The sequence below is a fragment of the Oncorhynchus kisutch genome, linkage group LG20 (genome assembly GCF_002021735.2).
Source record: "Oncorhynchus kisutch isolate 150728-3 linkage group LG20, Okis_V2, whole genome shotgun sequence".
NCBI classification, from domain to species: Eukaryota; Metazoa; Chordata; class Actinopteri; order Salmoniformes; family Salmonidae; genus Oncorhynchus; species Oncorhynchus kisutch.
In genome coordinates, this window is record NC_034193.2 from 2,621,646 (window position 1) to 2,645,242 (window position 23,597).

The window sequence follows — 23,597 nt, forward strand, 5'->3', positions numbered from 1 at the left end:
ACTACACCTGTTGTATTCAGCATTTCACTGTAAGGTCTACTACACCTGTTGTATTCAGCATTTCACTGTAAGGTCTACTACACCTGTTGTATTCAGCATTTCACTGTGAGGTCTACTACACCTGTTGTATTCAGCATTTCACTGTAAGGTCTACTACACCTGTTGTATTCAGCATTTCACTGTAAGGTCTACTACACCTGTTGTATTCAGCATTTCACTGTAAGGTCTACTACACCTGTTGTATTCAGCATTTCACTGTAAGGTCTACTACACCTGTTGTATTCAGCATTTCACTGTAAGGTCTACTACGCCTGTTGTATTCAGCATTTCACTGTAAGGTCTACTACACCTGTTGTATTCAGCATTTCACTGTAAGGTCTACTACACCTGTTGTATTCAGCATTTCACTGTAAGGTCTACTACACCTGTTGTATTCAGCATTTCACTGTGAGGTCTACTACACCTGTTGTATTCAGCATTTCACTGTAAGGTCTACTACACCTGTTGTATTCAGCATTTCACTGTGAGGTCTACTACACCTGTTGTATTCAGCATTTCACTGTGAGGTCTACTACACCTGTTGTAGTCAGCATTTCACTGTGAGGTCTACTACACCTGTTGTAGTCAGCATTTCACTGTAAGGTCTACTACACCTGTTGTATTCAGCATTTCACTGTAAGGTCTACTACACCTGTTGTATTCAGCATCTCACTGTAAGGTCTACTACACCTGTTGTATTCAGCATTTCCCTGTGAGGTCTACTACACCTGTTGTATTCAGCATTTCACTGTGAGGTCTACTACACCTGTTGTATTCAGCATTTCACTGTGAGGTCTACTACACCTGTTGTATTCAGCATTTCCCTGTGAGGTCTACTACACCTGTTGTATTCAGCATTTCACTGTGAGGTCTACTACACCTGTTGTATTCAGCATTTCACTGTAAGGTCTACTACACCTGTTGTAGTCAGCATTTCACTGTAAGGTCTACTACACCTGTTGTATTCAGCATTTCACTGTAAGGTCTACTACACCTGTTGTATTCAGCATTTCACTGTAAGGTCTACTACACCTGTTGTATTCAGCATTTCACTGTAAGGTCTACTACACCTGTTGTATTCAGCATGTCACTGTGAGGTCTACTACACCTGTTGTATTCAGCATTTCACTGTAAGGTCTACTACACCTGTTGTATTCAGCATTTCACTGTGAGGTCTACTACACCTGTTGTATTCAGCATTTCACTGTGAGGTCTACTACACCTGTTGTATTCAGCATTTCACTGTGAGGTCTACTACACCTGTTGTATTCAGCATTTCACTGTAAGGTCTACTACACCTGTTGTATTCAGCATTTCACTGTAAGGTCTACTACACCTGTTGTATTCAGCATTTCACTGTGAGGTCTACTACACCTGTTGTATTCAGCATTTCACTGTAAGGTCTACTAATCAAATCAAATCAAATTTATTTATATAGCCCTTCGTACATCAGCTGATATCTCAAAGTGCTGTACAGAAACCCAGCCTAAAACCCCAAACAGCAAGCAATGCAGGTGTAGAAGCACGGTGGCTAGGAAAAACTCCCTAGAAAGGCCAATACCTAGGAAGAAACCTAGAGAGGAACCAGGCTATGTGGGGTGGCCAGTCCTCTTCTGGCTGTGCCGGGTGGAGATTATAACAGAACATGGCCAAGATGTTCAATGTTCATAAATGACCAGCATGGTCGAATAATAATAAGGCAGAACAGTTGAAACTAGAGCAGCAGCACAGTCAGGTGGAAGTTGAAACTGGAGCAGCAGCATGGCCAGGTAGACTGGGGACAGCAAGGAGTCATCATGTCAGGTAGTCCTGGGGCATGGTCCTAGGGCTCAGGTCAGTTGAAACTGGAACAGCAGCATGGCCAGGTGGACTGGGGACAGCAAGGAGTCATCATGTCAGGTAGTCCTGGGGCATGGTCCTAGGGCTCAGGTCCTCCGAGAGAGAGAAAGAAAGAGAGAAGGAGAGAATTAGAGAACGCACACTTAGATTCACACAGGACACCGAATAGGACAGGAGAAGTACTCCAGATATAACAAACTGACCCCAGCCCCCCGACACATAAACTACTGCAGCATAAATACTGGAGGCTGAGACAGGAGGGGTCAGGAGACACTGTGGCCCCATCCGAGGACACCCCCGGACAGGGCCAAACAGGAAGGATATAACCCCACCCACTTTGCCAAAGCACAGCCCCCACACCACTAGAGGGATATCTTCAACCACCAACTTACCATCCTGAGACAAGGCTGAGTATAGCCCACAAAGATCTCCGCCACGGCACAACCCAAGGGGGGGGGGCGCCAACCCAGACAGGATGACCACAACAGTGAATCAACCCACTCAGGTGACGCACCCCCTACTACACCTGTTGTATTCAGCATTTCACTGTAAGGTCTACTACACCTGTTGTATTCAGAATTTCACTGTAAGGTCTACTACACATGTTGTATTCAGCATTTCACTGTGAGGTCTACTACACCTGTTGTAGTCAGCATTTCACTGTGAGGTCTACTACACCTGTTGTATTCAGCATTTCACTGTAAGGTCTACTACACCTGTTGTATTCAGCATTTCACTGTGAGGTCTACTACACCTGTTGTATTCAGCATTTCACTGTGAGGTCTACTACACCTGTTGTATTCAGCATTTCACTGTAAGGTCTACTACACCTGTTGTATTCAGCATTTCACTGTAAGGTCTACTACACCTGTTGTATTCAGCATTTCACTGTAAGGTCTACTACACCTGTTGTATTCAGCATGTCACTGTAAGGTCTACTACACCTGTTGTATTCAGCATGTCACTGTAAGGTCTACTACACCTGTTGTATTCAGCATGTCACTGTAAGGTCTACTACACCTGTTGTATTCAGCATGTCACTGTAAGGTCTACTACACCTGTTGTATTCAGCATTTCACTGTAAGGTCTACTACACCTGTTGTATTCAGCATGTCACTGTGAGGTCTACTACACCTGTTGTATTCAGCATTTCACTGTAAGGTCTACTACACCTGTTGTATTCAGCATTTCACTGTGAGGTCTACTACACCTGTTATATTCAGCATTTCACTGTAAGGTCTACTACACCTGTTGTATTCAGCATGTCACTGTAAGGTCTACTACACCTGTTGTATTCAGCATGTCACTGTAAGGTCTACTACACCTGTTGTATTCAGCATGTCACTGTAAGGTCTACTACACCTGTTGTATTCAGCATGTCACTGTAAGGTCTACTACACCTGTTGTATTCAGCATGTCACTGTAAGGTCTACTACACCTGTTGTATTCAGCATTTAACTGTAAGGTCTACTACACCTGTTGTATTCAGCATGTCACTGTAAGGTCTACTACACCTGTTGTATTCAGCATGTCACTGTAAGGTCTACTACACCTGTTGTATTCAGCATGTCACTGTAAGGTCTACTACACCTGTTGTATTCAGCATGTCACTGTAAGGTCTACTACACCTGTTGTATTCAGCATGTCACTGTAAGGTCTACTACACCTGTTGTATTCAGCATGTCACTGTAAGGTCTACTACACCTGTTGTATTCAGCATGTCACTGTAAGGTCTACTACACCTGTTGTATTCAGCATTTCACTGTAAGGTCTACTACACCTGTTGTATTCAGCATTTCACTGTGAGGTCTACTACACCTGTTGTATTCAGCATTTCACTGTGAGGTCTACTACACCTGTTGTATTCAGCATTTCACTGTGAGGTCTACTACACCTGTTGTATTCAGCATTTCACTGTAAGGTCTACTACACCTGTTGTATTCAGCATTTCACTGTGAGGTCTACTACACCTGTTGTATTCAGCATTTCACTGTGAGGTCTACTACACCTGTTGTATTCAGCATTTCACAGTAAGGTCTACTACACCTGTTGTATTCAGCATTTCACTGTGAGGTCTACTACACCTGTTGTATTCAGCATTTCACTGTAAGGTCTACTACACCTGTTGTATTCAGCATTTCACTGTAAGGTCTACTACACCTGTTGTATTCAGCATTTCACTGTAAGGTCTACTACACCTGTTGTATTCAGCATTTCACTGTAAGGTCTACTACACCTGTTGTATTCAGCATTTCACTGTGAGGTCTACTACACCTGTTGTATTCAGCATTTCACTGTGAGGTCTACTACACCTGTTGTATTCAGCATTTCACTGTGAGGTCTACTACACCTGTTGTATTCAGCATTTCACTGTGAGGTCTACTACACCTGTTGCATTCAGCATTTCACTGTAAGGTCTACTACACCTGTTGCATTCAGCATTTCTCTGTGAGGTCTACTACACCTGTTGTATTCAGCATTTCACTGTAAGGTCTACTACACCTGTTGTATTCAACATTTCACTGTGAGATCTACTACACCTGTTGCATTCAGCATTTCTCTGTGAGGTCTACTACACCTGTTGTATTCAGCATTTCACTGTAAGGTCTACTACACCTGTTGTATTCAGCATTTCACTGTGAGGTCTACTACACCTGTTGTATTCAGCATTTCACTGTAAGGTCTACTACACCTGTTGTATTCAGCATTTCACTGTGAGGTCTACTACACCTGTTGTATTCAGCATTTCACTGTAAGGTCTACTACACCTGTTGTATTCAGCATTTCACTGTAAGGTCTACTACACCTGTTGTATTCAGCATTTCACTGTAAGGTCTACTACACCTGTTGTATTCAGCATTTCACTGTAAGGTCTACTACACCTGTTGTATTCAGCATTTCACTGTGAGGTCTACTACACCTGTTGTATTCAGCATTTCACTGTAAGGTCTACTACACCTGTTGTATTCAGCATTTCACTGTGAGGTCTACTACACCTGTTGCATTCAGCATTTCACTGTGAGGTCTACTACACCTGTTGCATTCAGCATTTCACTGTAAGGTCTACTACACCTGTTGCATTCAGCATTTCTCTGTGAGGTCTACTACACCTGTTGTATTCAGCATTTCACTGTAAGGTCTACTACACCTGTTGTAGTCAACATTTCACTGTGAGGTCTACTACACCTGTTGCATTCAGCATTTCTCTGTGAGGTATACTACACCTGTTGTATTCAGCATTTCACTGTAAGGTCTACTACACCTGTTGTATTCAGCATTTCACTGTAAGGTCTACTACACCTGTTGTATTCAGCATTTCACTGTGAGGTATACTACACCTGTTGTATTCAGCATTTCACTGTAAGGTCTACTACACCTGTTGTATTCAGCATTTCACTGTAAGGTCTACTACACCTGTTGTATTCAGCATTTCTCTGTGAGGTCTACTACACCTGTTGTATTCAGCATTTCACTGTGAGGTATACTACACCTGTTGCATTCAGCATTTCTCTGTGAGGTATACTACACCTGTTGTATTCAGCATTTCACTGTAAGGTCTACTACACCTGTTGTATTCAGCATTTCACTGTAAGGTCTACTACACCTGTTGTATTCAGCATTTCACTGTGAGGTCTACTACACATGTTGTAGTCAGCATTTCACTGTAAGGTCTCCTACACCTGTTGTATTCAGCATTTCACTGTAAGGTCTACTACACCTGTTGTATTCAGCATTTCACTGTGAGGTCTACTACACCTGTTGTATTCAGCATTTGACTGTGAGGTCTACTACACCTGTTGTATTCAGCATTTCACTGTGAGGTCTACTACACATGTTGTAGTCAGCATTTCACTGTGAGGTCTACAACAACTGTTGTATTCAGCATTTCACTGTGAGGTCTACTACACCTGTTCTATTCAGCATTTCACTGTGAGGTCTACTACACCTGTTGTATTCAGCATTTCACTGTGAGGTCTACTACACCTGTTGTATTCAGCATTTCACTGTGAGGTCTACTACACCTGTTCTATTCAGCATTTCACTGTGAGGTCTACTACACCTGTTGTATTCAGCATTTCACTGTGAGGTCTACTACACCTGTTGTATTCACCATTTCACTGTGAGGTCTACTACACCTGTTGTATTCAGCATTTCACTGTGAGGTCTACTACACCTGTTGTATTCAGCATTTCACTGTGAGGTCTACTACACCTGTTGTATTCAGCATTTCACTGTGAGGTCTACTACACCTGTTGTATTCAGCATTTCACTGTAAGGTCTACTACACCTGTTGTATTCAGCATTTCACTGTAAGGTCTACTACACCTGTTGTTTTTGGCATTTCACTGTAAGGTCTACTACACCTGTTGTATTCAGCATTTCACTGTGAGGTCTACTACACCTGTTGTTTGATATGATTTGATTTGACTTGTATCCTGTTGTCACCATAGAGGTAAACCCTTAGAGATGTTCCCATGCTGTTCGCTGTCACTGATTACTCTTGATCTGCTGCAAGAGCTTCTATAATATCATTACTGTCAATCAGGTCTTTTCCCCTAACCCTTTCTGCCTGGAAACTATTCCCTTACCCCTATAGGCTCAGACACAACCATAGGAAACTCTTCCTTTAACCCTATAGGCTCAGACACAACAATAGGAAACTCTTCCTTTAACCCTATAGGCTCAGACACAACAATAGGAAACTCCTCCTTTAACCCTATAGGCTCAGACACAACAATAGGAAACTCTTCCTTTAACCCTATAGGCTCAGACACAACAATAGCAAACTCCTCCTTTAACCCTATAGGCTCAGACACAACAATAGGAAACTCTTCCTTTAACCCTATAGGCTCAGACACAACAATAGGAAACTCTTCCTTTAACCCTATAGGCTCAGACACAACAATAGGAAACTCCTCCTTTAACCCTATAGGCTCAGACACAACAATAGGAAACTCTTCCCTTACCCCTATAGGCTCAGACACAACAATAGGAAACTCTTCCTTTAACCCTATAGGCTCAGACACAACAATAGGAAACTCCTCCTTTAACCCTATAGGCTCAGACACAACAATAGGAAACTCTTCCCTTAACCCTATAGGCTCAGACACAACAATAGGAAACTCTTCCCTTAACCCTATAGGCTCAGAGTACTTAGCACCTCTCGACAGAGTACTTGCAGTAATTTGCAAAACCGAGTGCAAACAGATTTTAGATGTATAATTACAAGAACATGTTCTCAGTCAGACTTCTACAGCGGACAGTCCTTAACACCCTGAAAGATGGTCAGAGGAATCCTAGACCCACATTCAGTGTGATGTGTGCAAGCTTTAACCCAGCCTGCCTCCCTTAACTGTGCAGAAATCACTCTGCCATTTCCTGGTTGCTAATATTCTAATAGTTTGCCTAATTTCAGTTTTTATGTGACTAAACAAGCAAGTATAGTGTAGAGAATCATTGTACCATTTAAATCGCTGTGAAATATATTTTCTATAAGCATAAATATTGTATTTTCAGATGTTCGTAGCTGGTGTACAAAACCGACAGTAAAATACTTTTCCTGCCCTTCCCTTCCAGGCTTTCCCTGCCCTTCCAGGCTTTTCCTGCACTTCCCTTCTAGGCTTTTCCGCCACTTCCCTTCTAGGCTTTTCCTTCCCTTCCAGGCTTTTCCTGCCCTTCCCTTCCAGGCTTTTCCTGCCCTTCCCTTCTAGGCTTTTCCTGCACTTCCCTTCTAGGCTTTTCCTGCCCTTCCCTTCTAGGCTTTTCCTGCCCTTCCCTTCTAGGCTTTTCCTGCCCTTCCCTTCTAGGCTTTTCCTGCCCTTCCCTTCCAGGCTTTTCCTGCCCTTCCCTTCTAGGCTTTTCCTGCCCTACCCTTCTAGGCTTTTCCTGCCCTTCCCTTCTAGGCTTTTCCTGCCCTTCCCTTCCAGGCTTTTCCTGCCCTTCCCTTCTAGGCTTTTCCTCCACTTCCCTTCTAGACTTTTCCTGCACTTCCCTTCTAGGCTTTTCCTGCCCTTCCCTTCCATGCTTTTCCTGCCCTTCCAGGCTTTTCCTGCCTGCCCTTCTAGGCTTTTCCTGCCCTTCCAGGCTTTTCCTGCCCTTCTAGGCTTTTCCTGCCCTTCCAGGCTTTTCCTGCCCTTCCCTTCCAGGCTTTTCCTGCCCTTCCCTTCCAGGCTTTTCCTGCCCTTCCAGGCTTTTCCTGCCCTTCCCTTCCAGGCTTTTCCTGCCCTTCTAGGCTTTTCCTGCCCTTCCAGGCTTTTCCTGCCCTTCCAGGCTTTTCCTGCCCTGCCCTTCTAGGCTTTTCCTGCCCTGCCCTTCTAGGCTTTTCCTGCCCTGCGCTTCTAGGCTTTTCCTGCCCTGCCCTTCTAGGCTTTTCCTGCCCTTCCAGGCTTTTCCTGCCCTTCCCTTCTAGGCTTTTCCTGCCCTTCCCTTCCAGGCTTTTCCTGCCCTTCCCTTCTAGGCTTTTCCTGCCCTTCCCTTCCAGGCTTTTCCTGCCCTTCCAGGCTTTTCCTGCCCTGCCCTTCTAGGCTTTTCCTGCCCTTCTAGGCTTTTCCTGCCCTTCCCTTCTAGGCTTTTCCTGCCCTTCCAGGCTTTTCCTGCCCTGCCCTTCTAGGCTTTTCCTGCCCTTCCAGGCTTTTCCTGCCCTGCCCTTCTAGGCTTTTCCTGCCCTTCCAGGCTTTTCCTGCCCTGCCCTTCTAGGCTTTTCCTGCCCTGCCCTTCTAGGCTTTTCCTGCCCTGCGCTTCTAGGCTTTTCCTGCCCTGCCCTTCTAGGCTTTTCCTGCCCTTCCAGGCTTTTCCTGCCCTTCCCTTCTAGGCTTTTCCTGCCCTTCCCTTCCAGGCTTTTCCTGCCCTTCCCTTCTAGGCTTTTCCTGCCCTTCCCTTCCAGGCTTTTCCTGCCCTTCCAGGCTTTTCCTGCCCTGCCCTTCTAGGCTTTTCCTGCCCTTCCAGGCTTTTCCTGCCCTTCCAGGCTTTTCCTGCCCTTCCCTTCTAGGCTTTTCCTGCCCTTCCCTTCCAGGCTTTTCCTGCCCTTCTAGGCTTTTCCTGCCCTGCCCTTCTAGGCTTTTCCTGCCCATCCAGGCTTTTCCTGCCCTGCCCTTCTAGGCTTTTCCTGCCCTTCCAGGCTTTTCCTGCCCTTCCCTTCTAGGCTTTTCCTGCCCTTCCAGGCTTTTCCTGCCCTGCCCTTCTAGGCTTTCCTGCCCTTCCAGGCTTTTCCTGCCCTTCCAGGCTTTTCCTGCCCTTCTAGGCTTTTCCTGCCCTGCCCTTCTAGGCTTTTCCTGCCCTTCCCTTCCAGGCTTTTCCTTGAATGTGTGGTAATGCCAGAATACCTTAACTCTAACCCAGCCTTAGGCTGGTGAAACCAACTGACTAATGTGTTTACAGAGAAACAGAATGTGATCCGTAAGTCAGAAAAGGTAGAACGAGGCAAACCAAGCCTGCCTGGAGCCAATATCTCTGTAGGCTTATGGTTGATCAAGGAATCATTTGCGACTATTGTCTACTATTGGAACGCTGCTTTAGGGCCATTTGTGCAATAAGTATCCTCCGTACCAAAGTCATTCCTGCTCCTCAGACATCTCAGACATCTCAGTATCATACTGTACAGTTGCATCCTCTCTGCTTATGTCCTCTACGGTCAATTCCATTTCAATTCAGTCATTTCAGGAGGTAAACTATCAATTGGAATTTCAGAAAATGGAATTGACCCCAAACTTGAAGTCCTCCTCTAATAGCTCCAAAGGGTCTCGCCACGTCCCCATCCTGACGGAGCCACTCAGAGACGGGTGGAATGTCCCACGTGTACCTGTTCTGTTCATGTCCCGTCACGCTCTCTGATGCAGTAATCTGCTAATACTTCTGTTCATGTCCCTTCACGCTCTCTGATGCAGTAATCTGCTAATACTTCTCACATGCCTGTCTCGCTCCCTCCCTCTCTCTCTCTCTCTCTCTTTCCCTCAACTTCTTGCTTTCTGTCTCTCTCTCTCTCCTTCCCTCAACTTCTTGCTTTCTCTCTCTCTCTCTCTCTCTCTCTGCTCCCTCCCTCCCTCCCTCCGTCTCTACTTTACTTTCCTCCACATCTCTCTAAAGACACAAGAGAGGGGAATGCTTCCTATCCCAATATTGTTCTCTCCTCCCATTAAAAACCTGAGATAACAGCAATGGCTGAGAGGTGAGATCATTAAGTAAGGCTGTTTTCTAGAACAAAGGTGTGGAAGCCTCCCTTCTCCCTTCCTTCTGCTCATGAACCTAATTATAACACATAGCTACAGGCCTGGTTATATCTCTATATCTCCGCTTCTGAGCTTAGACTCTCTCATAACGGTAGGGAGACTGAGTCTGGATCCAAAATGGCGCCTGTATACTGAACTACTATGTACCCTATGTGAGCCCTGGTGAAATGTCGTTCTCCACACAGGTCATTTCAGACACAGCCTGTGACTGGTACTGAGGCAGTTATTGTTACACCAATGTTGTTGTAGGTCCTAAATCCACAGAGGGTCCTCTCACAGAGTAGCTAGCAGGATATCAGGCCTTGACCACGGCCTAACCTTCACTAAGGTAAATAAAGCAGTCAGAAATTCCTAAAGTACCAACCAAGTATGACGTTTATTTCAGTCGTCAGTTAAAACCCTCAGGGAGAGAGGAGCCGAGGCAAACATACATGTAGGTAAAAAATAAATATATATGTATAGTTCAAGCAGATTTGTCTCCGGCTATACCGATGCAGTAGGAAATTAAATAGTTAACGTTGTATCAAAAGTTTGAGGTATTAAGTTGGCTTTGCGTTCGTTATTTCAGGCTGAGAGACGTATTTGAAAATAGGCTGGTCCCAGATCTGTTTGTGCTCTCTTGACAACCCTAACGGGCGTGGTCACCAACAGATCTGGGACCAGGCAGATCTGTATTTCATACTGAAGACACAAATTAGTATTTTGAAGGCTTTCTTTCTCATGGATTCACAGCAGTTATTTTCCAACACTGATCTGAGGTAAAGGAATCCTGTAATTCCAGTTCTGTTCACTCTACAGACACGACACCAACATTGTCTGTACTTGCCTCAACATATTATATTGCCTAATGGTTTTTCAGATGGAATCCCAAAATTCCTAACTGGTCTCAGATCTGTTTGTGCTGTTGCAACAACCACCCGGTTGTTGACAAAACAAACAGATCTGGGACCAGGCTTCCAGATTCCAATGGGTATGTGGTTGTTGACAGATGGTACAGGAACCCTGGCTCCACGGTCCACAGCCATAATCTGATTACAGATTAACCTCCTACCCACATGAATACTAGTCCTAGTCTTAATCCCCCTTCTCACTCTGTTTCCACTTACCACTCCTTCACTGCATTCATCTGGATTGGTCCAAGACATTAGAATATTGACTTCCTTTACTCTGGATTGGTCCAAGACATTAGGAAATGGGCCCCCTTTACTCTGGATTGGTCCAAGACATTAGGAAAGGGACCTCCTTTACTCTGGATTGGTCCAAGACATTAGGAAATGGGCCCCCTTCACTCTGGATTGGTCCAAGCATTAGGAAAGGGACCTCCTTTACTCTGGATTGGTCCAAGACATTAGGAAATGGGCCTTCTTCCCTCTGGATTGGTCCAAGACATTAGGAAATGGGTCCCCTTTACTCTGGATTGGTCCAAGACATTAGAATATTGACCCCCTTTACTCTGGATTGGTCCAAGACATTAGGAAATGGTCCTTCTTCCCTCTGGATTGGTCCAAGACATTAGAATATTGACCCCCTTTACTCTGGATTGGTCCAAGCATTAGGAAAGGGACCTCCTTTACTCTGGATTGGTCCAAGACATTAGGAAATGGTCCTTCTTCCCTCTGGATTGGTCCAAGACATTAGGAAAGATCCTCTCTTCACTCTGGATTGGTCCAAGACATTAGGAAAGGGCCTCCCTTCACTCTGGATTGGTCCAAGACATTAGGAAAGATCCTCTCTTCGCTCTGGATTGGTCCAAGACATTAGGAAATGGACCCCCTACCCTCTGGATTGGTCCAAGACATTAGGAAATGGGCCCCCTTTACTCTGGATTGGTCCAAGACATTAGGAAATGAACCTCCTTCCCTCTGGATTGGTCCAAGACATTAGGAAAGGGTCTCCCTTCACTCTGGATTGGTCCAAGACATTAGGAAAGGGTCTCCCTTCACTCTGGATTGGTCCAAGACATTAGGAAAGGGTCTCCCTTCACTCTGGATTGGTCCAAGACATTAGGAAAGGGTCTCCCTTCACTCTGGATACACACACCCATGTGGTTTCAGTACATAGGTATAGAGACAGGTAGGTCGGGGGGGGGGCTAATACACACACACCCATGTGGTTCAGTGCATAGCTTCAATCTCCTGCACCGTGCTGACACCGTGCATAGTAAATGAGAGTAACAGCTAAGCCAGCAGCCTATAGGTCATAGTAAATGAGAGAGTAACAGCTAAGCCAGAAGCCTATAGGTCATGGTAAATGAGAGTAACAGCTAAGCCAGCAGCCTATAGGTCATAGTAAATGAGAGAGTAACAGCTAAGCCAGCAGCCTATAGGTCATAGTAAATGAGAGAGTAACAGCTAAGCCAGCAGCCTATAGGTCATAGTAAATGAGAGAGTAACAGCTAAGCCAGCAGCCTATAGGTCATAGTAAATGAGAGAGTAACAGCTAAGCCAGCAGCCTATAGGTCATAGTAAATGAGAGAGTAACAGCTAAGCCAGAAGCCTATAGGTCATGGTAAATGAGAGTAACAGCTAAGCCAGCAGCCTATAGGTCATAGTAAATGAGAGAGTAACAGCTAAGCCAGCAGCCTATAGGTCATAGTAAATGAGAGAGTAACAGCTAAGCCAACAGCCTATAGGTCATAGTAAATGAGAGAGTAACAGCTAAGCCAGCAGCCTATAGGTCATAGTAAATGAGAGAGTAACAGCTAAGCCAGCAGCCTATAGGTCATAGTAAATGAGAGAGTAACAGCTAAGCCAGAAGCCTATAGGTCATGGTAAATGAGAGTAACAGCTAAGCCAGCAGCCTATAGGTCATAGTAAATGAGAGAGTAACAGCTAAGCCAGCAGCCTATAGGTCATAGTAAATGAGAGAGTAACAGCTAAGCCAGCAGCCTATAGGTCATAGTAAATGAGAGAGTAACAGCTAAGCCAGCAGCCTATAGGTCATAGTAAATGAGAGAGTAACAGCTAAGCCAGCAGCCTATAGGTCATAGTAAATGAGAGAGTAACAGCTAAGCCAGCCAGCCACAAAATGTTACAACAAAGTTGTGCGTAACGGCATGGTGTTTAGTATACGCTACATTTCCAATGAAGTAAACTTATAGGCCTATGCTTAGTATCCTGTGACTGTAGGTCACGGATAGCGTTGAAAAGGATCCTGTCGGGTTGCCCCCCCCCCCCCAAACCCCTGTCACGGACCTTGCCACTGAGCAGGGGGGCCTGGGGTTTGGTTAAAGCCCCCTCTAAGACAGTAATTGTAGGTTCCATTATTATAACCTAACGGCCTCTGTAAGGGGGACCAGTGCTAGCCTAAATTAGCATATATTCAAACAGTGCCTCAGATTAGCTTTGTTTACACCATTTGTATTTAACTAGGCAAGTCAGGTAAGAACAAATTCTTATTTACAATGACGGACTACCCCCGGCCAAACCCGGACGACGCTGGGCCAATTGTGCGCCGCCCTATGGGACTCCCAATCACGGTCGGTTGTGATACAGCCTGGAATCGAACCAGGGTCTGTAGTGACGCCACTAGATGCAGTGGCTTAGACCGCTGTGATACAGCCTGGAATCGAACCAGGGACTGTAGTGACGCCTCTAGATGCAGTGGCTTAGAACGCTGTGATACAGCCTGGAATCGAACCAGGGTCTGTAGTGACGCCTCTAGCACTGGAGATGCAGTGAGTTTCCTCTTCTCCTACAGACACTTGTGTAATACCCCTGCGCCCTCAGCTGTTGAATAGCCCTATAATTGACTTTCACTTGCCCACTAAAACGTACCATTAGTCTACAAGTTAGGGTACTCAATCTAGTGAGCTGCTACAGGTTTATAATGGGCTGTAGTGAATTTGACATGGAACATGCACACGCATAGCCCCCGGTCTCAAGGATCCCAAAATAATTTGTTTTATTGGGTGTGCTGTCGTAGCCAACAAGCCTATAGTCGTTAGAAGGATAGCTGCCTTAATAAGGGGCAAATACTACTGTTAGTAAATCACCACGGATACAGTCGTTAATAGTTACCTTTCTGAAAGGTTGTTGCCTAGGCTACGCAGCATTCAGTGACAGTGGCAAGAATGCACCATGGTCTTTAGAAGAGTTTATTCCTACAGTCTGAAATTGCCAGGGGGAAACTCTCTGTGTGTGTGTGTGTGTGTGTGTGTGTGTGTGTGTGTGTGTGTGTGTGTGTGTGTGTGTGTGTGTGTGTGTGTGTGTGTGTGTGTGTGTGTGTGTGTGTGTGTGTCAGATCATTAGTTTTGCCCCCACTTTTTGCAACCCCCATACACACACACACACACACACACACACACACACACACACACACACACACACACACACACACACACACACACACACACACACACACACACACACACACACACACACACACGCCTGCATACACACACACACACCTGTATACACACACAACCCGCCCGTCTCTACCTATGTATGCAGCCATGGCTCCTCCTTTTCCATACCACCTACAATAATATGGCCATGATGCACTAATGGCCAGATACTCTTCCGTACGTTTATGATGGGGACGTCCCAAAGATCCCTGCCCCCTGAACAGGTAGTTAACCCACTGTTCCCTGGTTGGCCGTCATTGTTCTGCCCCCTGAACAGGCAGTTAACCCACTGTTCCCTGGTTGGCCGTCATTGTTCTGCCCCTAAACAGGCAGTTAACCCACTGTTCCCTGGTTGGCCGTCATTGTTCTGCCCCTAAACAGGCAGTTAACCCACTGTTCCCTGGTTGGCCGTCATTGTTCTGCCCCTAAACAGGCAGTTAACCCACTGTTCCCTGGTTGGCCGTCATTGTTCTGCCCCTAAACAGGCAGTTAACCCACTGTTCCCTGGTTGGCCGTCATTGTTCTGCCCCTAAACAGGCAGTTAACCCACTGTTCCCTGGTTGGCCGTCATTGTTCTGCCCCTAAACAGGCAGTTAACCCACTGTTCCCTGGTTGGCCGTCATTGTTCTGCCCCTAAACAGGCAGTTAACCCACTGTTCCCTGGTTGGCCGTCATTGTTCTGCCCCTAAACAGGCAGTTAACCCACTGTTCCCTGGTTGGCCGTCATTGTTCTGCCCCTAAACAGGCAGTTAACCCACTGTTCCCTGGTTGGCCGTCATTGTTCTGCCCCTAAACAGGCAGTTAACCCACTGTTCCTAGGCCGTCATTGAAAATAAGAATTTGTTCTTAACTGACTTGCCATGTTATATAAAGGTAAAATAAAGATAAAATAAATGATATAAAAGAGAAAGGATTTCCTTCTTACCTAAAGCCAATTCTAAAGTATAGTTTTCACCAGGTAACTAACTCTAACTGAGGCGTTTCACAGCAACAGGAAACCAAGACATGTTTAACCAAATCTCTTACTTAAATCTTAAAATATAACTGAGACTTTATTCTCAATATTTTGACTTTATTCTCGAAATTACATTTCGAGTTTATTCTAGAAATATTGTCACTTTTTTTTCACAATTTAATTTCAACTTTATTTTCTAATTATTGCCACTTTATTTTGGAAATATTGTCACTTAAAAAAAAAAGTACTATCACGCAAACAACAATAATAATGCAAGTGCCACCAACCACGAGCAGTTTGATGTTTCTCTTCACTTGGCCCTAATACTCTTCCGTACGTTTATGATAGGGACGTCCCAAAGATCCCGGATAGCAACAACCAACCAACTATCCAACCAAGCAACCAATCAACCAATATTTATCTCTTAACCTGGCAGGTCCAGAACCAGGTGATCCAAAATCCGTCATCTCTGAAGAGGTTAAAGATGTCCAAAATCCCTCTGGAGTACCCGAACATGGAGATGCTAGCGTCCGAGATAGCCAGGTTCAACGTGAGGAAGTCTGTAGGAAGCAGGGAGGCCCTCTGTCTGTACAGCACCAATACCACCAGACTGTTGCCTAACAACGACAGCCAACCTGGAGAAGAGACGAGACACACAAATTCACTGAAACATTTCACCGACAGGATAGAAATTCAGATATAGGACTACTTGCAATTAAAAAATAATAATAATAATATCTGATAATTGTTTTCAGGGGAAAAGCTCTGGTGCACATAAAACTAATTTGAATAATTATCTCAGTAGCAACTTCAAACATCTTTTTTTCTCAGCATGGCTTCCAATAACACCTGTTATTTTAAGTCTCTATTTACAGATTAAGAGGTCTTGCTCCTCCCGGCATGGCATTTAAGGTGTTACAGGATCAATGGTCAACAGTCCAAAGCATTCCACTCATACCCGATCATGAGTCACACAGCCGTAGGGTTCCACGTCCCCTAGAGAGGTGGAGAGAGGGATACAAAGGACCAAAGCCCCAACCTCCCCTAACCCCACCCATCCAACATGTCTCCCTCCAGCCCAGCCCAACCCAACCTCCCCTAACCCCACCCATCCACTAACCCCACCCATCCAACATGTCTCCCTCCAGCCCAGCCCAGCACAACCCAACCTCCCCTAACCCCACCCATCCAACATGTCTCCCTCCAGCCCAGCCCAACCCAACCTCCCCTAACCCCACCCATCCACTAACCCCACCCATCCAACATGTCTCCCTCCAGCCCAGCCCAGCACAACCCAACCTCCCCTAACCCCACCCATCCACTAACCCCACCCATCCAACATGTCTCCATCCAGCCCAGCCCAGCACAACCCAACCTCCCCTAACCCCACCCATCCACTAACCCCACCCATCCAACATGTCTCCCTCCAGCCCAGCCCAGCACAACCCAACCTCCCCTAACCCCACCCATCCACTAACCCCACCCATCCAACATGTCTCCATCCAGCCCCAACCTCCCAACCTCCACTAACCCCACCCATCCAACATGTCTCCATCCAGCCCCAACCTCCCAAACTCCACTAACCCCACCCATCCAACATGTCTCCATCCAGCCCCAACCTCCCAAACTCCACTAACCCCACCCATCCAACATGTCTCCATCCAGCCCCAACCTCCCAACCTCCACTAACCCCACCCATCCAACATGTCTCCATCCAGCCCCAACCTCCCAACCTCCACTAACCCCACCCATCCAACATGTCTCCATCCAGCCCCAACCTCCCAACCTCCACTAACCCCACCCATCCAACATGTCTCCATCCAGCCCCAACCTCCCAACCTCTACTAACCCCACCCATCCAACATGTCTCCATCCAGCCCCAACCTCCCAACCTCCACTAACCCCACCCATCAAACATGTCTCCATCCAGCCCCAACCTCCCAACCTCCACTAACCCCACCCATCCAACATGTCTCCATCCAGCCCCAACCTCCCAACCTCCACTAACCCCACCCATCCAACATGTCTCCATCCAGCCCCAACCTCCCAAACTCCCCTAACCCCACCCATCCACTAACCCCACCCATCCAACATGTCTCCATCCAGCCCCAACCTCCCAACCTCCCCTAACCCCACCCATCCACTAACCCCACCCATCCAACATGTCTCCATCCAGCCCCAACCTCCCAACCTCCACTAACCCCACCCATCCAACATGTCTCCATCCAGCCCCAACCTCCCAAACTCCACTAACCCCACCCATCCAACATGTCTCCATCCAGCCCCAACCTCCCAACCTCCACTAACCCCACCCATCCAACATGTCTCCATCCAGCCCCAACCTCCCAACCTCCACTAACCCCACCCATCCAACATGTCTCCATCCAGCCCCAACCTCCCAACCTCCACTAACCCCACCCATCCAACATGTCTCCATCCAGCCCCAACCTCCCAACCTCCCCTAACCCCACCCATCCAACATGTCTCCATCCAGCCCCAACCTCCCAAACTCCACTAACCCCACCCATCCAACATGTCTCCATCCAGCCCCAACCTCCCAACCTCCACTAACCCCACCCATCCACTAACCCCACCCATCCAACATGTCTCCATCCAGCCCCAACCTCCCAACCTCCACTAACCCCACCCATCCAACATGTCTCCATCCAGCCCCAACCTCCCAACCTCCCCTAACCCCACCCATCCAACATGTCTCCATCCAGCCCCAACCTCCCAAACTCCACTAACCCCACCCATCCAACATGTCTCCATCCAGCCCCAACCTCCCAACCTCCACTAACCCCACCCATCCACTAACCCCACCCATCCAACATGTCTCCATCCAGCCCCAACCTCCCAACCTCCCCTAACCCCACCCATCCAACATGTCTCCATCCAGCCCCAACCTCCCAAACTCCACTAACCCCACCCATCCAACATGTCTCCATCCAGCCCCAACCTCCCAACCTCCACTAACCCCACCCATCCACTAACCCCACCCATCCAACATGTCTCCATCCAGCCCCAACCTCCCAACCTCCACTAACCCCACCCATCCAACATGTCTCCATCCAGCCCCAACCTCCCAACCTCCCCTAACCCCACCCATCCAACATGTCTCCATCCAGCCCCAACCTCCCAAACTCCACTAACCCCACCCATCCAACATGTCTCCATCCAGCCCCAACCTCCCAACCTCCACTAACCCCACCCATCCACTAACCCCACCCATCCAACATGTCTCCATCCAGCCCCAACCTCCCAACCTCCACTAACCCCACCCATCCAACATGTCTCCATCCAGCCCCAACCTCCCAACCTCCACTAACCCCACCCATCCAACATGTCTCCATCCAGCCCCAACCTCCCAAACTCCACTAACCCCACCCATCCAACATGTCTCCCTCCAGCCCCAACCTCCCAAACTCCACTAACCCCACCCATCCAACATGTCTCCATCCAGCCCCAACCTCCCAACCTCCACTAACCCCACCCATCCAACATGTCTCCATCCAGCCCCAACCTCCCCTAACCCCACCCATCCAACATGTCTCCATCCAGCCCCAACCTCCACTAACCCCACCCATCCAACATGTCTCCATCCAGCCCCAACCTCCACTAACCCCACCCATCCAACATGTCTCCATCCAGCCCCAACCTCCACTAACCCCACCCATCCAACATGTCTCCATCCAGCCCCAACCTCCCAACCTCCACTAACCCCAACCATCCAACATGTCTCCATCCAGCCCCAACCTCCCAACCTCCCCTAACCCCACCCATCCAACATGTCTCCATCCAGCCCAGCACAACCCAACCTCCACTAACCCCACCCATCCAACATGTCTCCATCCAGCCCAGCACAACCCAACCTCCACTAACCCCACCCATCCAACATGTCTCCATCCAGCCCCAACCTCCCAACCTCCCCTAACCCCACCCATCCAACATGTCTCCATCCAGCCCCAACCTCCCAACCTCCACTAACCCCACCCATCCAACATGTCTCCATCCAGCCCCAACCTCCCACCCATCCACTAACCCCACCCATCCACTAACCCCACCCATCCACTAACCCCACCCATCCACTAACCCCACCCATCCAACATGTCTCCCTCCAGCCCCAACCTCCCACCCATCCACTAACCCAACCTCCCCTAACCCCACCCATCCACTAACCCCACCCATCCAACATGTCTCCCTCCAGCCCCAACCTCCCACCCATCCACTAACCCCACCCATCCACTAACCCCACCCATCCACTAACCCCACCCATCCACTAACCCCACCCATCCAACATGTCTCCCTCCAGCCCCAACCTCCCACCCATCCACTAACCCAACCTCCCCTAACCCCACCCATCCACTAACCCCACCCATCCAACATGTCTCCCTCCAGCCCCAACCTCCCACCCATCCACTAACCCAACCTCCCCTAACCCCACCCATCCCCTAACCCCACCCATCCACTAACCCCACCCATCCAACATGTCTCCCTCCAGCCCCAACCTCCCACCCATCCACTAACCCAACCTCCACTAACCCCACCCATCCCCTAACCCCACCCATCCACTAACCCCACCCATCCAACATGTCTCCCTCCAGCCCCAACCTCCCACCCATCCACTAACCCAACCTCCCAAACTCCATCCATCCAGAATGTCTGTTTTTTATAGATTGTTTATCTGTATGTGTTGGGCTTTAATATTATTTAACAATAATATTTTTCTAGACCTCAATTGTTCCTTGACTAGCACCATTCATTCTCTCATGTCGATAATTATAACGCTATAACTTCAGTTAGTTACTGTATCTACTGGTTAAATTGAGATGGCTGCCATCTTAGAGTCAACATGTTTTTTTCTGTGGCGCTGCCTGCCAGCTGTAACCATCTCTGACATTGAGATATTCAAGGAGCTATCATCGTTAAATAACATGCTCTTTAAAATGAATTTTGTAACTTTGTCCCAGAAGCATTTAACTGCAGGGGCACTCCCACATCATGTGAAGGAATATGCCTACCTGATTTAGGGGATACAGTGAATAGTTGGGACTTGGGGCCAATTTCATCATAAAACGATTCCTTGGTGTTAAATACACTCTGTGAACAAAGTTCAAATGCATAAGTCTCTTGGGATATATCTCTTTCAGCTTGGCACATCTAGACACTTGAATTTGAAGGCAAAACTGCTCCAGCTCCTTCAAGTTCAATGGGTTCCGCTGGTGTGCAGCAATCTTTATTAAGTAATTCCACAGATTCTCAATTGGATTGAGGTCTGGGCATTTAAATTTTTCCCCTTAAACCACCTGAGTGTTGCTTTAGCAGTATGCTTAGGGTCACTGTCCTGTTGGAAGGTGAACCTCTGTCCCAGTCTCAAATCTCTGGAAGACTGAAACAGGTTAACCTCAAGAATTTCCCTGTATTTAGCACCATCCATCCATCTGACCAGTTTCCCTGCCAATTAAATATATCCACACAGCATGATGTTGCCACCACCATGCTTCACTTGGGGATGGGGATCTTGGGGTGATGGGAGGTGTTGGGTTTGTGCCAGACATAATGTTTTTTTTTTTGCCAAAAAGCTCAATTTTAGTCTCATCTGACTAGAGTACCTTATTCCATATGTTTGGGGAGTCTCCCACATGCCTTTTGGTGAACACCAAACATGTTTACTTATTTTTCTCTGGCCACTCTTCGGTAAAGCCCAGCTCTGTGGAGTGTACGGCTTAAAGTGGCCCTACGGACAGATACTCCAATCTCCGCTGTGGAGCTTTGCAGCTCCTTCAGGGTTATCTTTGGTCTCTTTGTTGCCTCTCTGATTTAATGCCCTCCTTGCCTGGTCTGTGAGTTTTGGTTGGCAGCCCTCTCCTGGCAGGTTTGTTGTGGTGCCATATTCTTTCAATTTTCTTTATAATGGATTTAATGGTGCTCTGTGGGATGTTCAAAGTTTCTGATATTTTTTTTATAACCCAACCCTGATCTGTATGTCTCCACAGCTTTGTCCCTGACCGGTTTGGAGAGCTCCTTGGTCTTCATGGTGCCGCTTGCTTGGTGGGGCCCCTTGCTTAGTGGTGTTGCAGACTCTGGGGCCTTTCAGAACAGGTGTATATATACTGAGATCATGTGACACTTAGTTGAATAAAGTCCACCTGTGTGCAATCTAATTATGTGACACTTAAATAAAGTCCACCTGTGTGCAATCTAACTAATTATGTGAAGGTAATTGGTTGCACCAGGTCATTTAGGGGCTGCAATGAAAAGGGGGTGACTACATATGCACACACCACATTATCCGTATTCAATTTTGTATCAGCGAGACTCCTTGACTCAGTAGCCTGGTTCACGTTAGGCATACCGGTAGCTCAGTAGATTGGGCTGTGGTATGATGTCCACTTGTACAACAGCTACTTGGTTATATCAGCCATTAGCCAGATGAGTGGCCGGTGGATTCAAGATGATAGCTACTTGGTTATATCAGCCATTAGCCAGATGAGTGGCCGGTGGATTCAAGATGATAGCTACTTGGTTATATCAGCCATTAGCCAGATGAGTGGCCGGTGGATTCAAGATGATAGCTACTTGGTTATATCAGCCATTAGCCAGATGAGTGGCCGGTGGATTCAAGATGATAGCTACTTGGTTATATCAGCCATTAGCCAGATGAGTGGCCGGTGGACTCAAGATGACTGTTCTTGTCCTTGACCTATCAAAATGGAGCACTTCATTCACTATTTCCTGCATCTCATTGGCATAGGACCACATTTAAATAAACTTCACAATACTTAACAATAGTCCCTGCGTTTGCATCCAAAATAAGATCTGAAAAAACATCTTGAAAATATATATTTTTTTATATAATTTGCAAAGTAGGCTACATACAAACTGAACTGCAACATTCAAATACAAACAGACAATTTTGATTCTGTTAAAAAAAATAAAAATTTTAATTCAGTGTTGATTTCTATATGTAAACAACATGGTTTACATTAGGATATTGAAAATGTGTTTTATCTGAAACGTACAGTACATACATACTTCTATCTCAATAGCATTCAACCACACAATTATAATAATACGTTTAATTTGCATAGCCCTTTTCATTACAGCGTTAACTCAAAGCTAAAGCATAGTCCGCTAACTACATACAACACCCACCTACCTATCAGCAACAGGTAAACTCCGATGACAGTCTCTCCCTGTTCCGACAGAGGAGGCTCCTTGTATAGCTGACTCAGGTTGTTATTCCTCCACGGAATGTTAGCTATCTTCATTGGATGTCTCAGTGGTGCTAGCTGTTCCATCTTCTCAACGTTCTCAATGTTCCAAATTCCAAGGCCTGAATCCCTGTCAGTTCCGAGGAGCTTCTCTTCCCTTCTCTCAAGTCTTCATTCACTGAGATACTGCATCGTGTGCCAAACGGAAACTCCTGACTCCTGCTTCCTCGTAAAGCCAGCTTAGAAATAAACACCAATGCCCTAAAGTTAGCCTACAGTACAACTCATTACAGACCAATTGATAATGAGTAGCCATGCCTGGTAATCCAATTTTTGTCTTAAGGACAAAACAGATGGAGATTTTGGAGTAGAATCCCAACCAATACGGGAAAAACTCAAGTAAGCCACTTCACTAGTACGAATGTAATTTGTTTAATTTATTTTAGCTTAAACTTATTTCTTTAAGCAGCCTACAAAATCTTCCCCAGCCAAAATAACAATTTATAATTCCAACAAGCCAATAACCAATTCATTAGCCTACTATGTAGACCAAGGTCTACGTGTCCCACTGTAGAGATATAAAACAGGTTGGGGTTTCTTTAAGCAATTATCAACTGTAATTAATGAGGTATTCTAGGTAAGCATAATATTAGGTGTAGGTTTAACCTAACACTATGACAAGTGATCATTGACACTCCTCAATCAACAGGTGCACATCAGCCTGGGCTGTCTGGTCTTTCACACCAGCCTGGGCTGTCTGGTCTTTCAAAACAGCCTGGCCTGTCTGGTCTTCCACATCAGCCTGGCCTGTCTGGCCTTTCACATCAGCCTGGGCTGTCTGGTCTTTCACACCAGCCTGGGCTGTCTGGTCTTTCACACCAGCCTGGGCTGTCTGGTCTTCCACATCAGCCTGGCCTGTCTGGTCTTTCACATCAGCCTGGGCTGTCTGGTCTTTCACACCAGCCTGGGCTGTCTGGTCT

The 23,597-nt window shown here is 46.7% G+C and overlaps 1 protein-coding gene across 1 annotated transcript in view; it reads right to left on the bottom strand.

Annotated features, from left to right (window-relative positions):
- The window catches only part of LOC109880784 (visual pigment-like receptor peropsin), a 44,576-nt gene extending 21,666 nt beyond the window's left edge, over positions 1-22,910 (bottom strand). The window contains exons 1-2 of the mRNA XM_020472973.2: positions 22,563-22,910; positions 15,833-16,038 (exon numbers count right to left, since the gene is read on the bottom strand). Of these exons, the coding sequence (XP_020328562.1) occupies positions 15,833-16,038; positions 22,563-22,704 (348 nt within the window). The 5' untranslated portion in view covers positions 22,705-22,910. The remainder of the gene's footprint in view (positions 1-15,832; positions 16,039-22,562) is intronic.
- Positions 22,911-23,597: the final 687 nt, after the last annotated feature.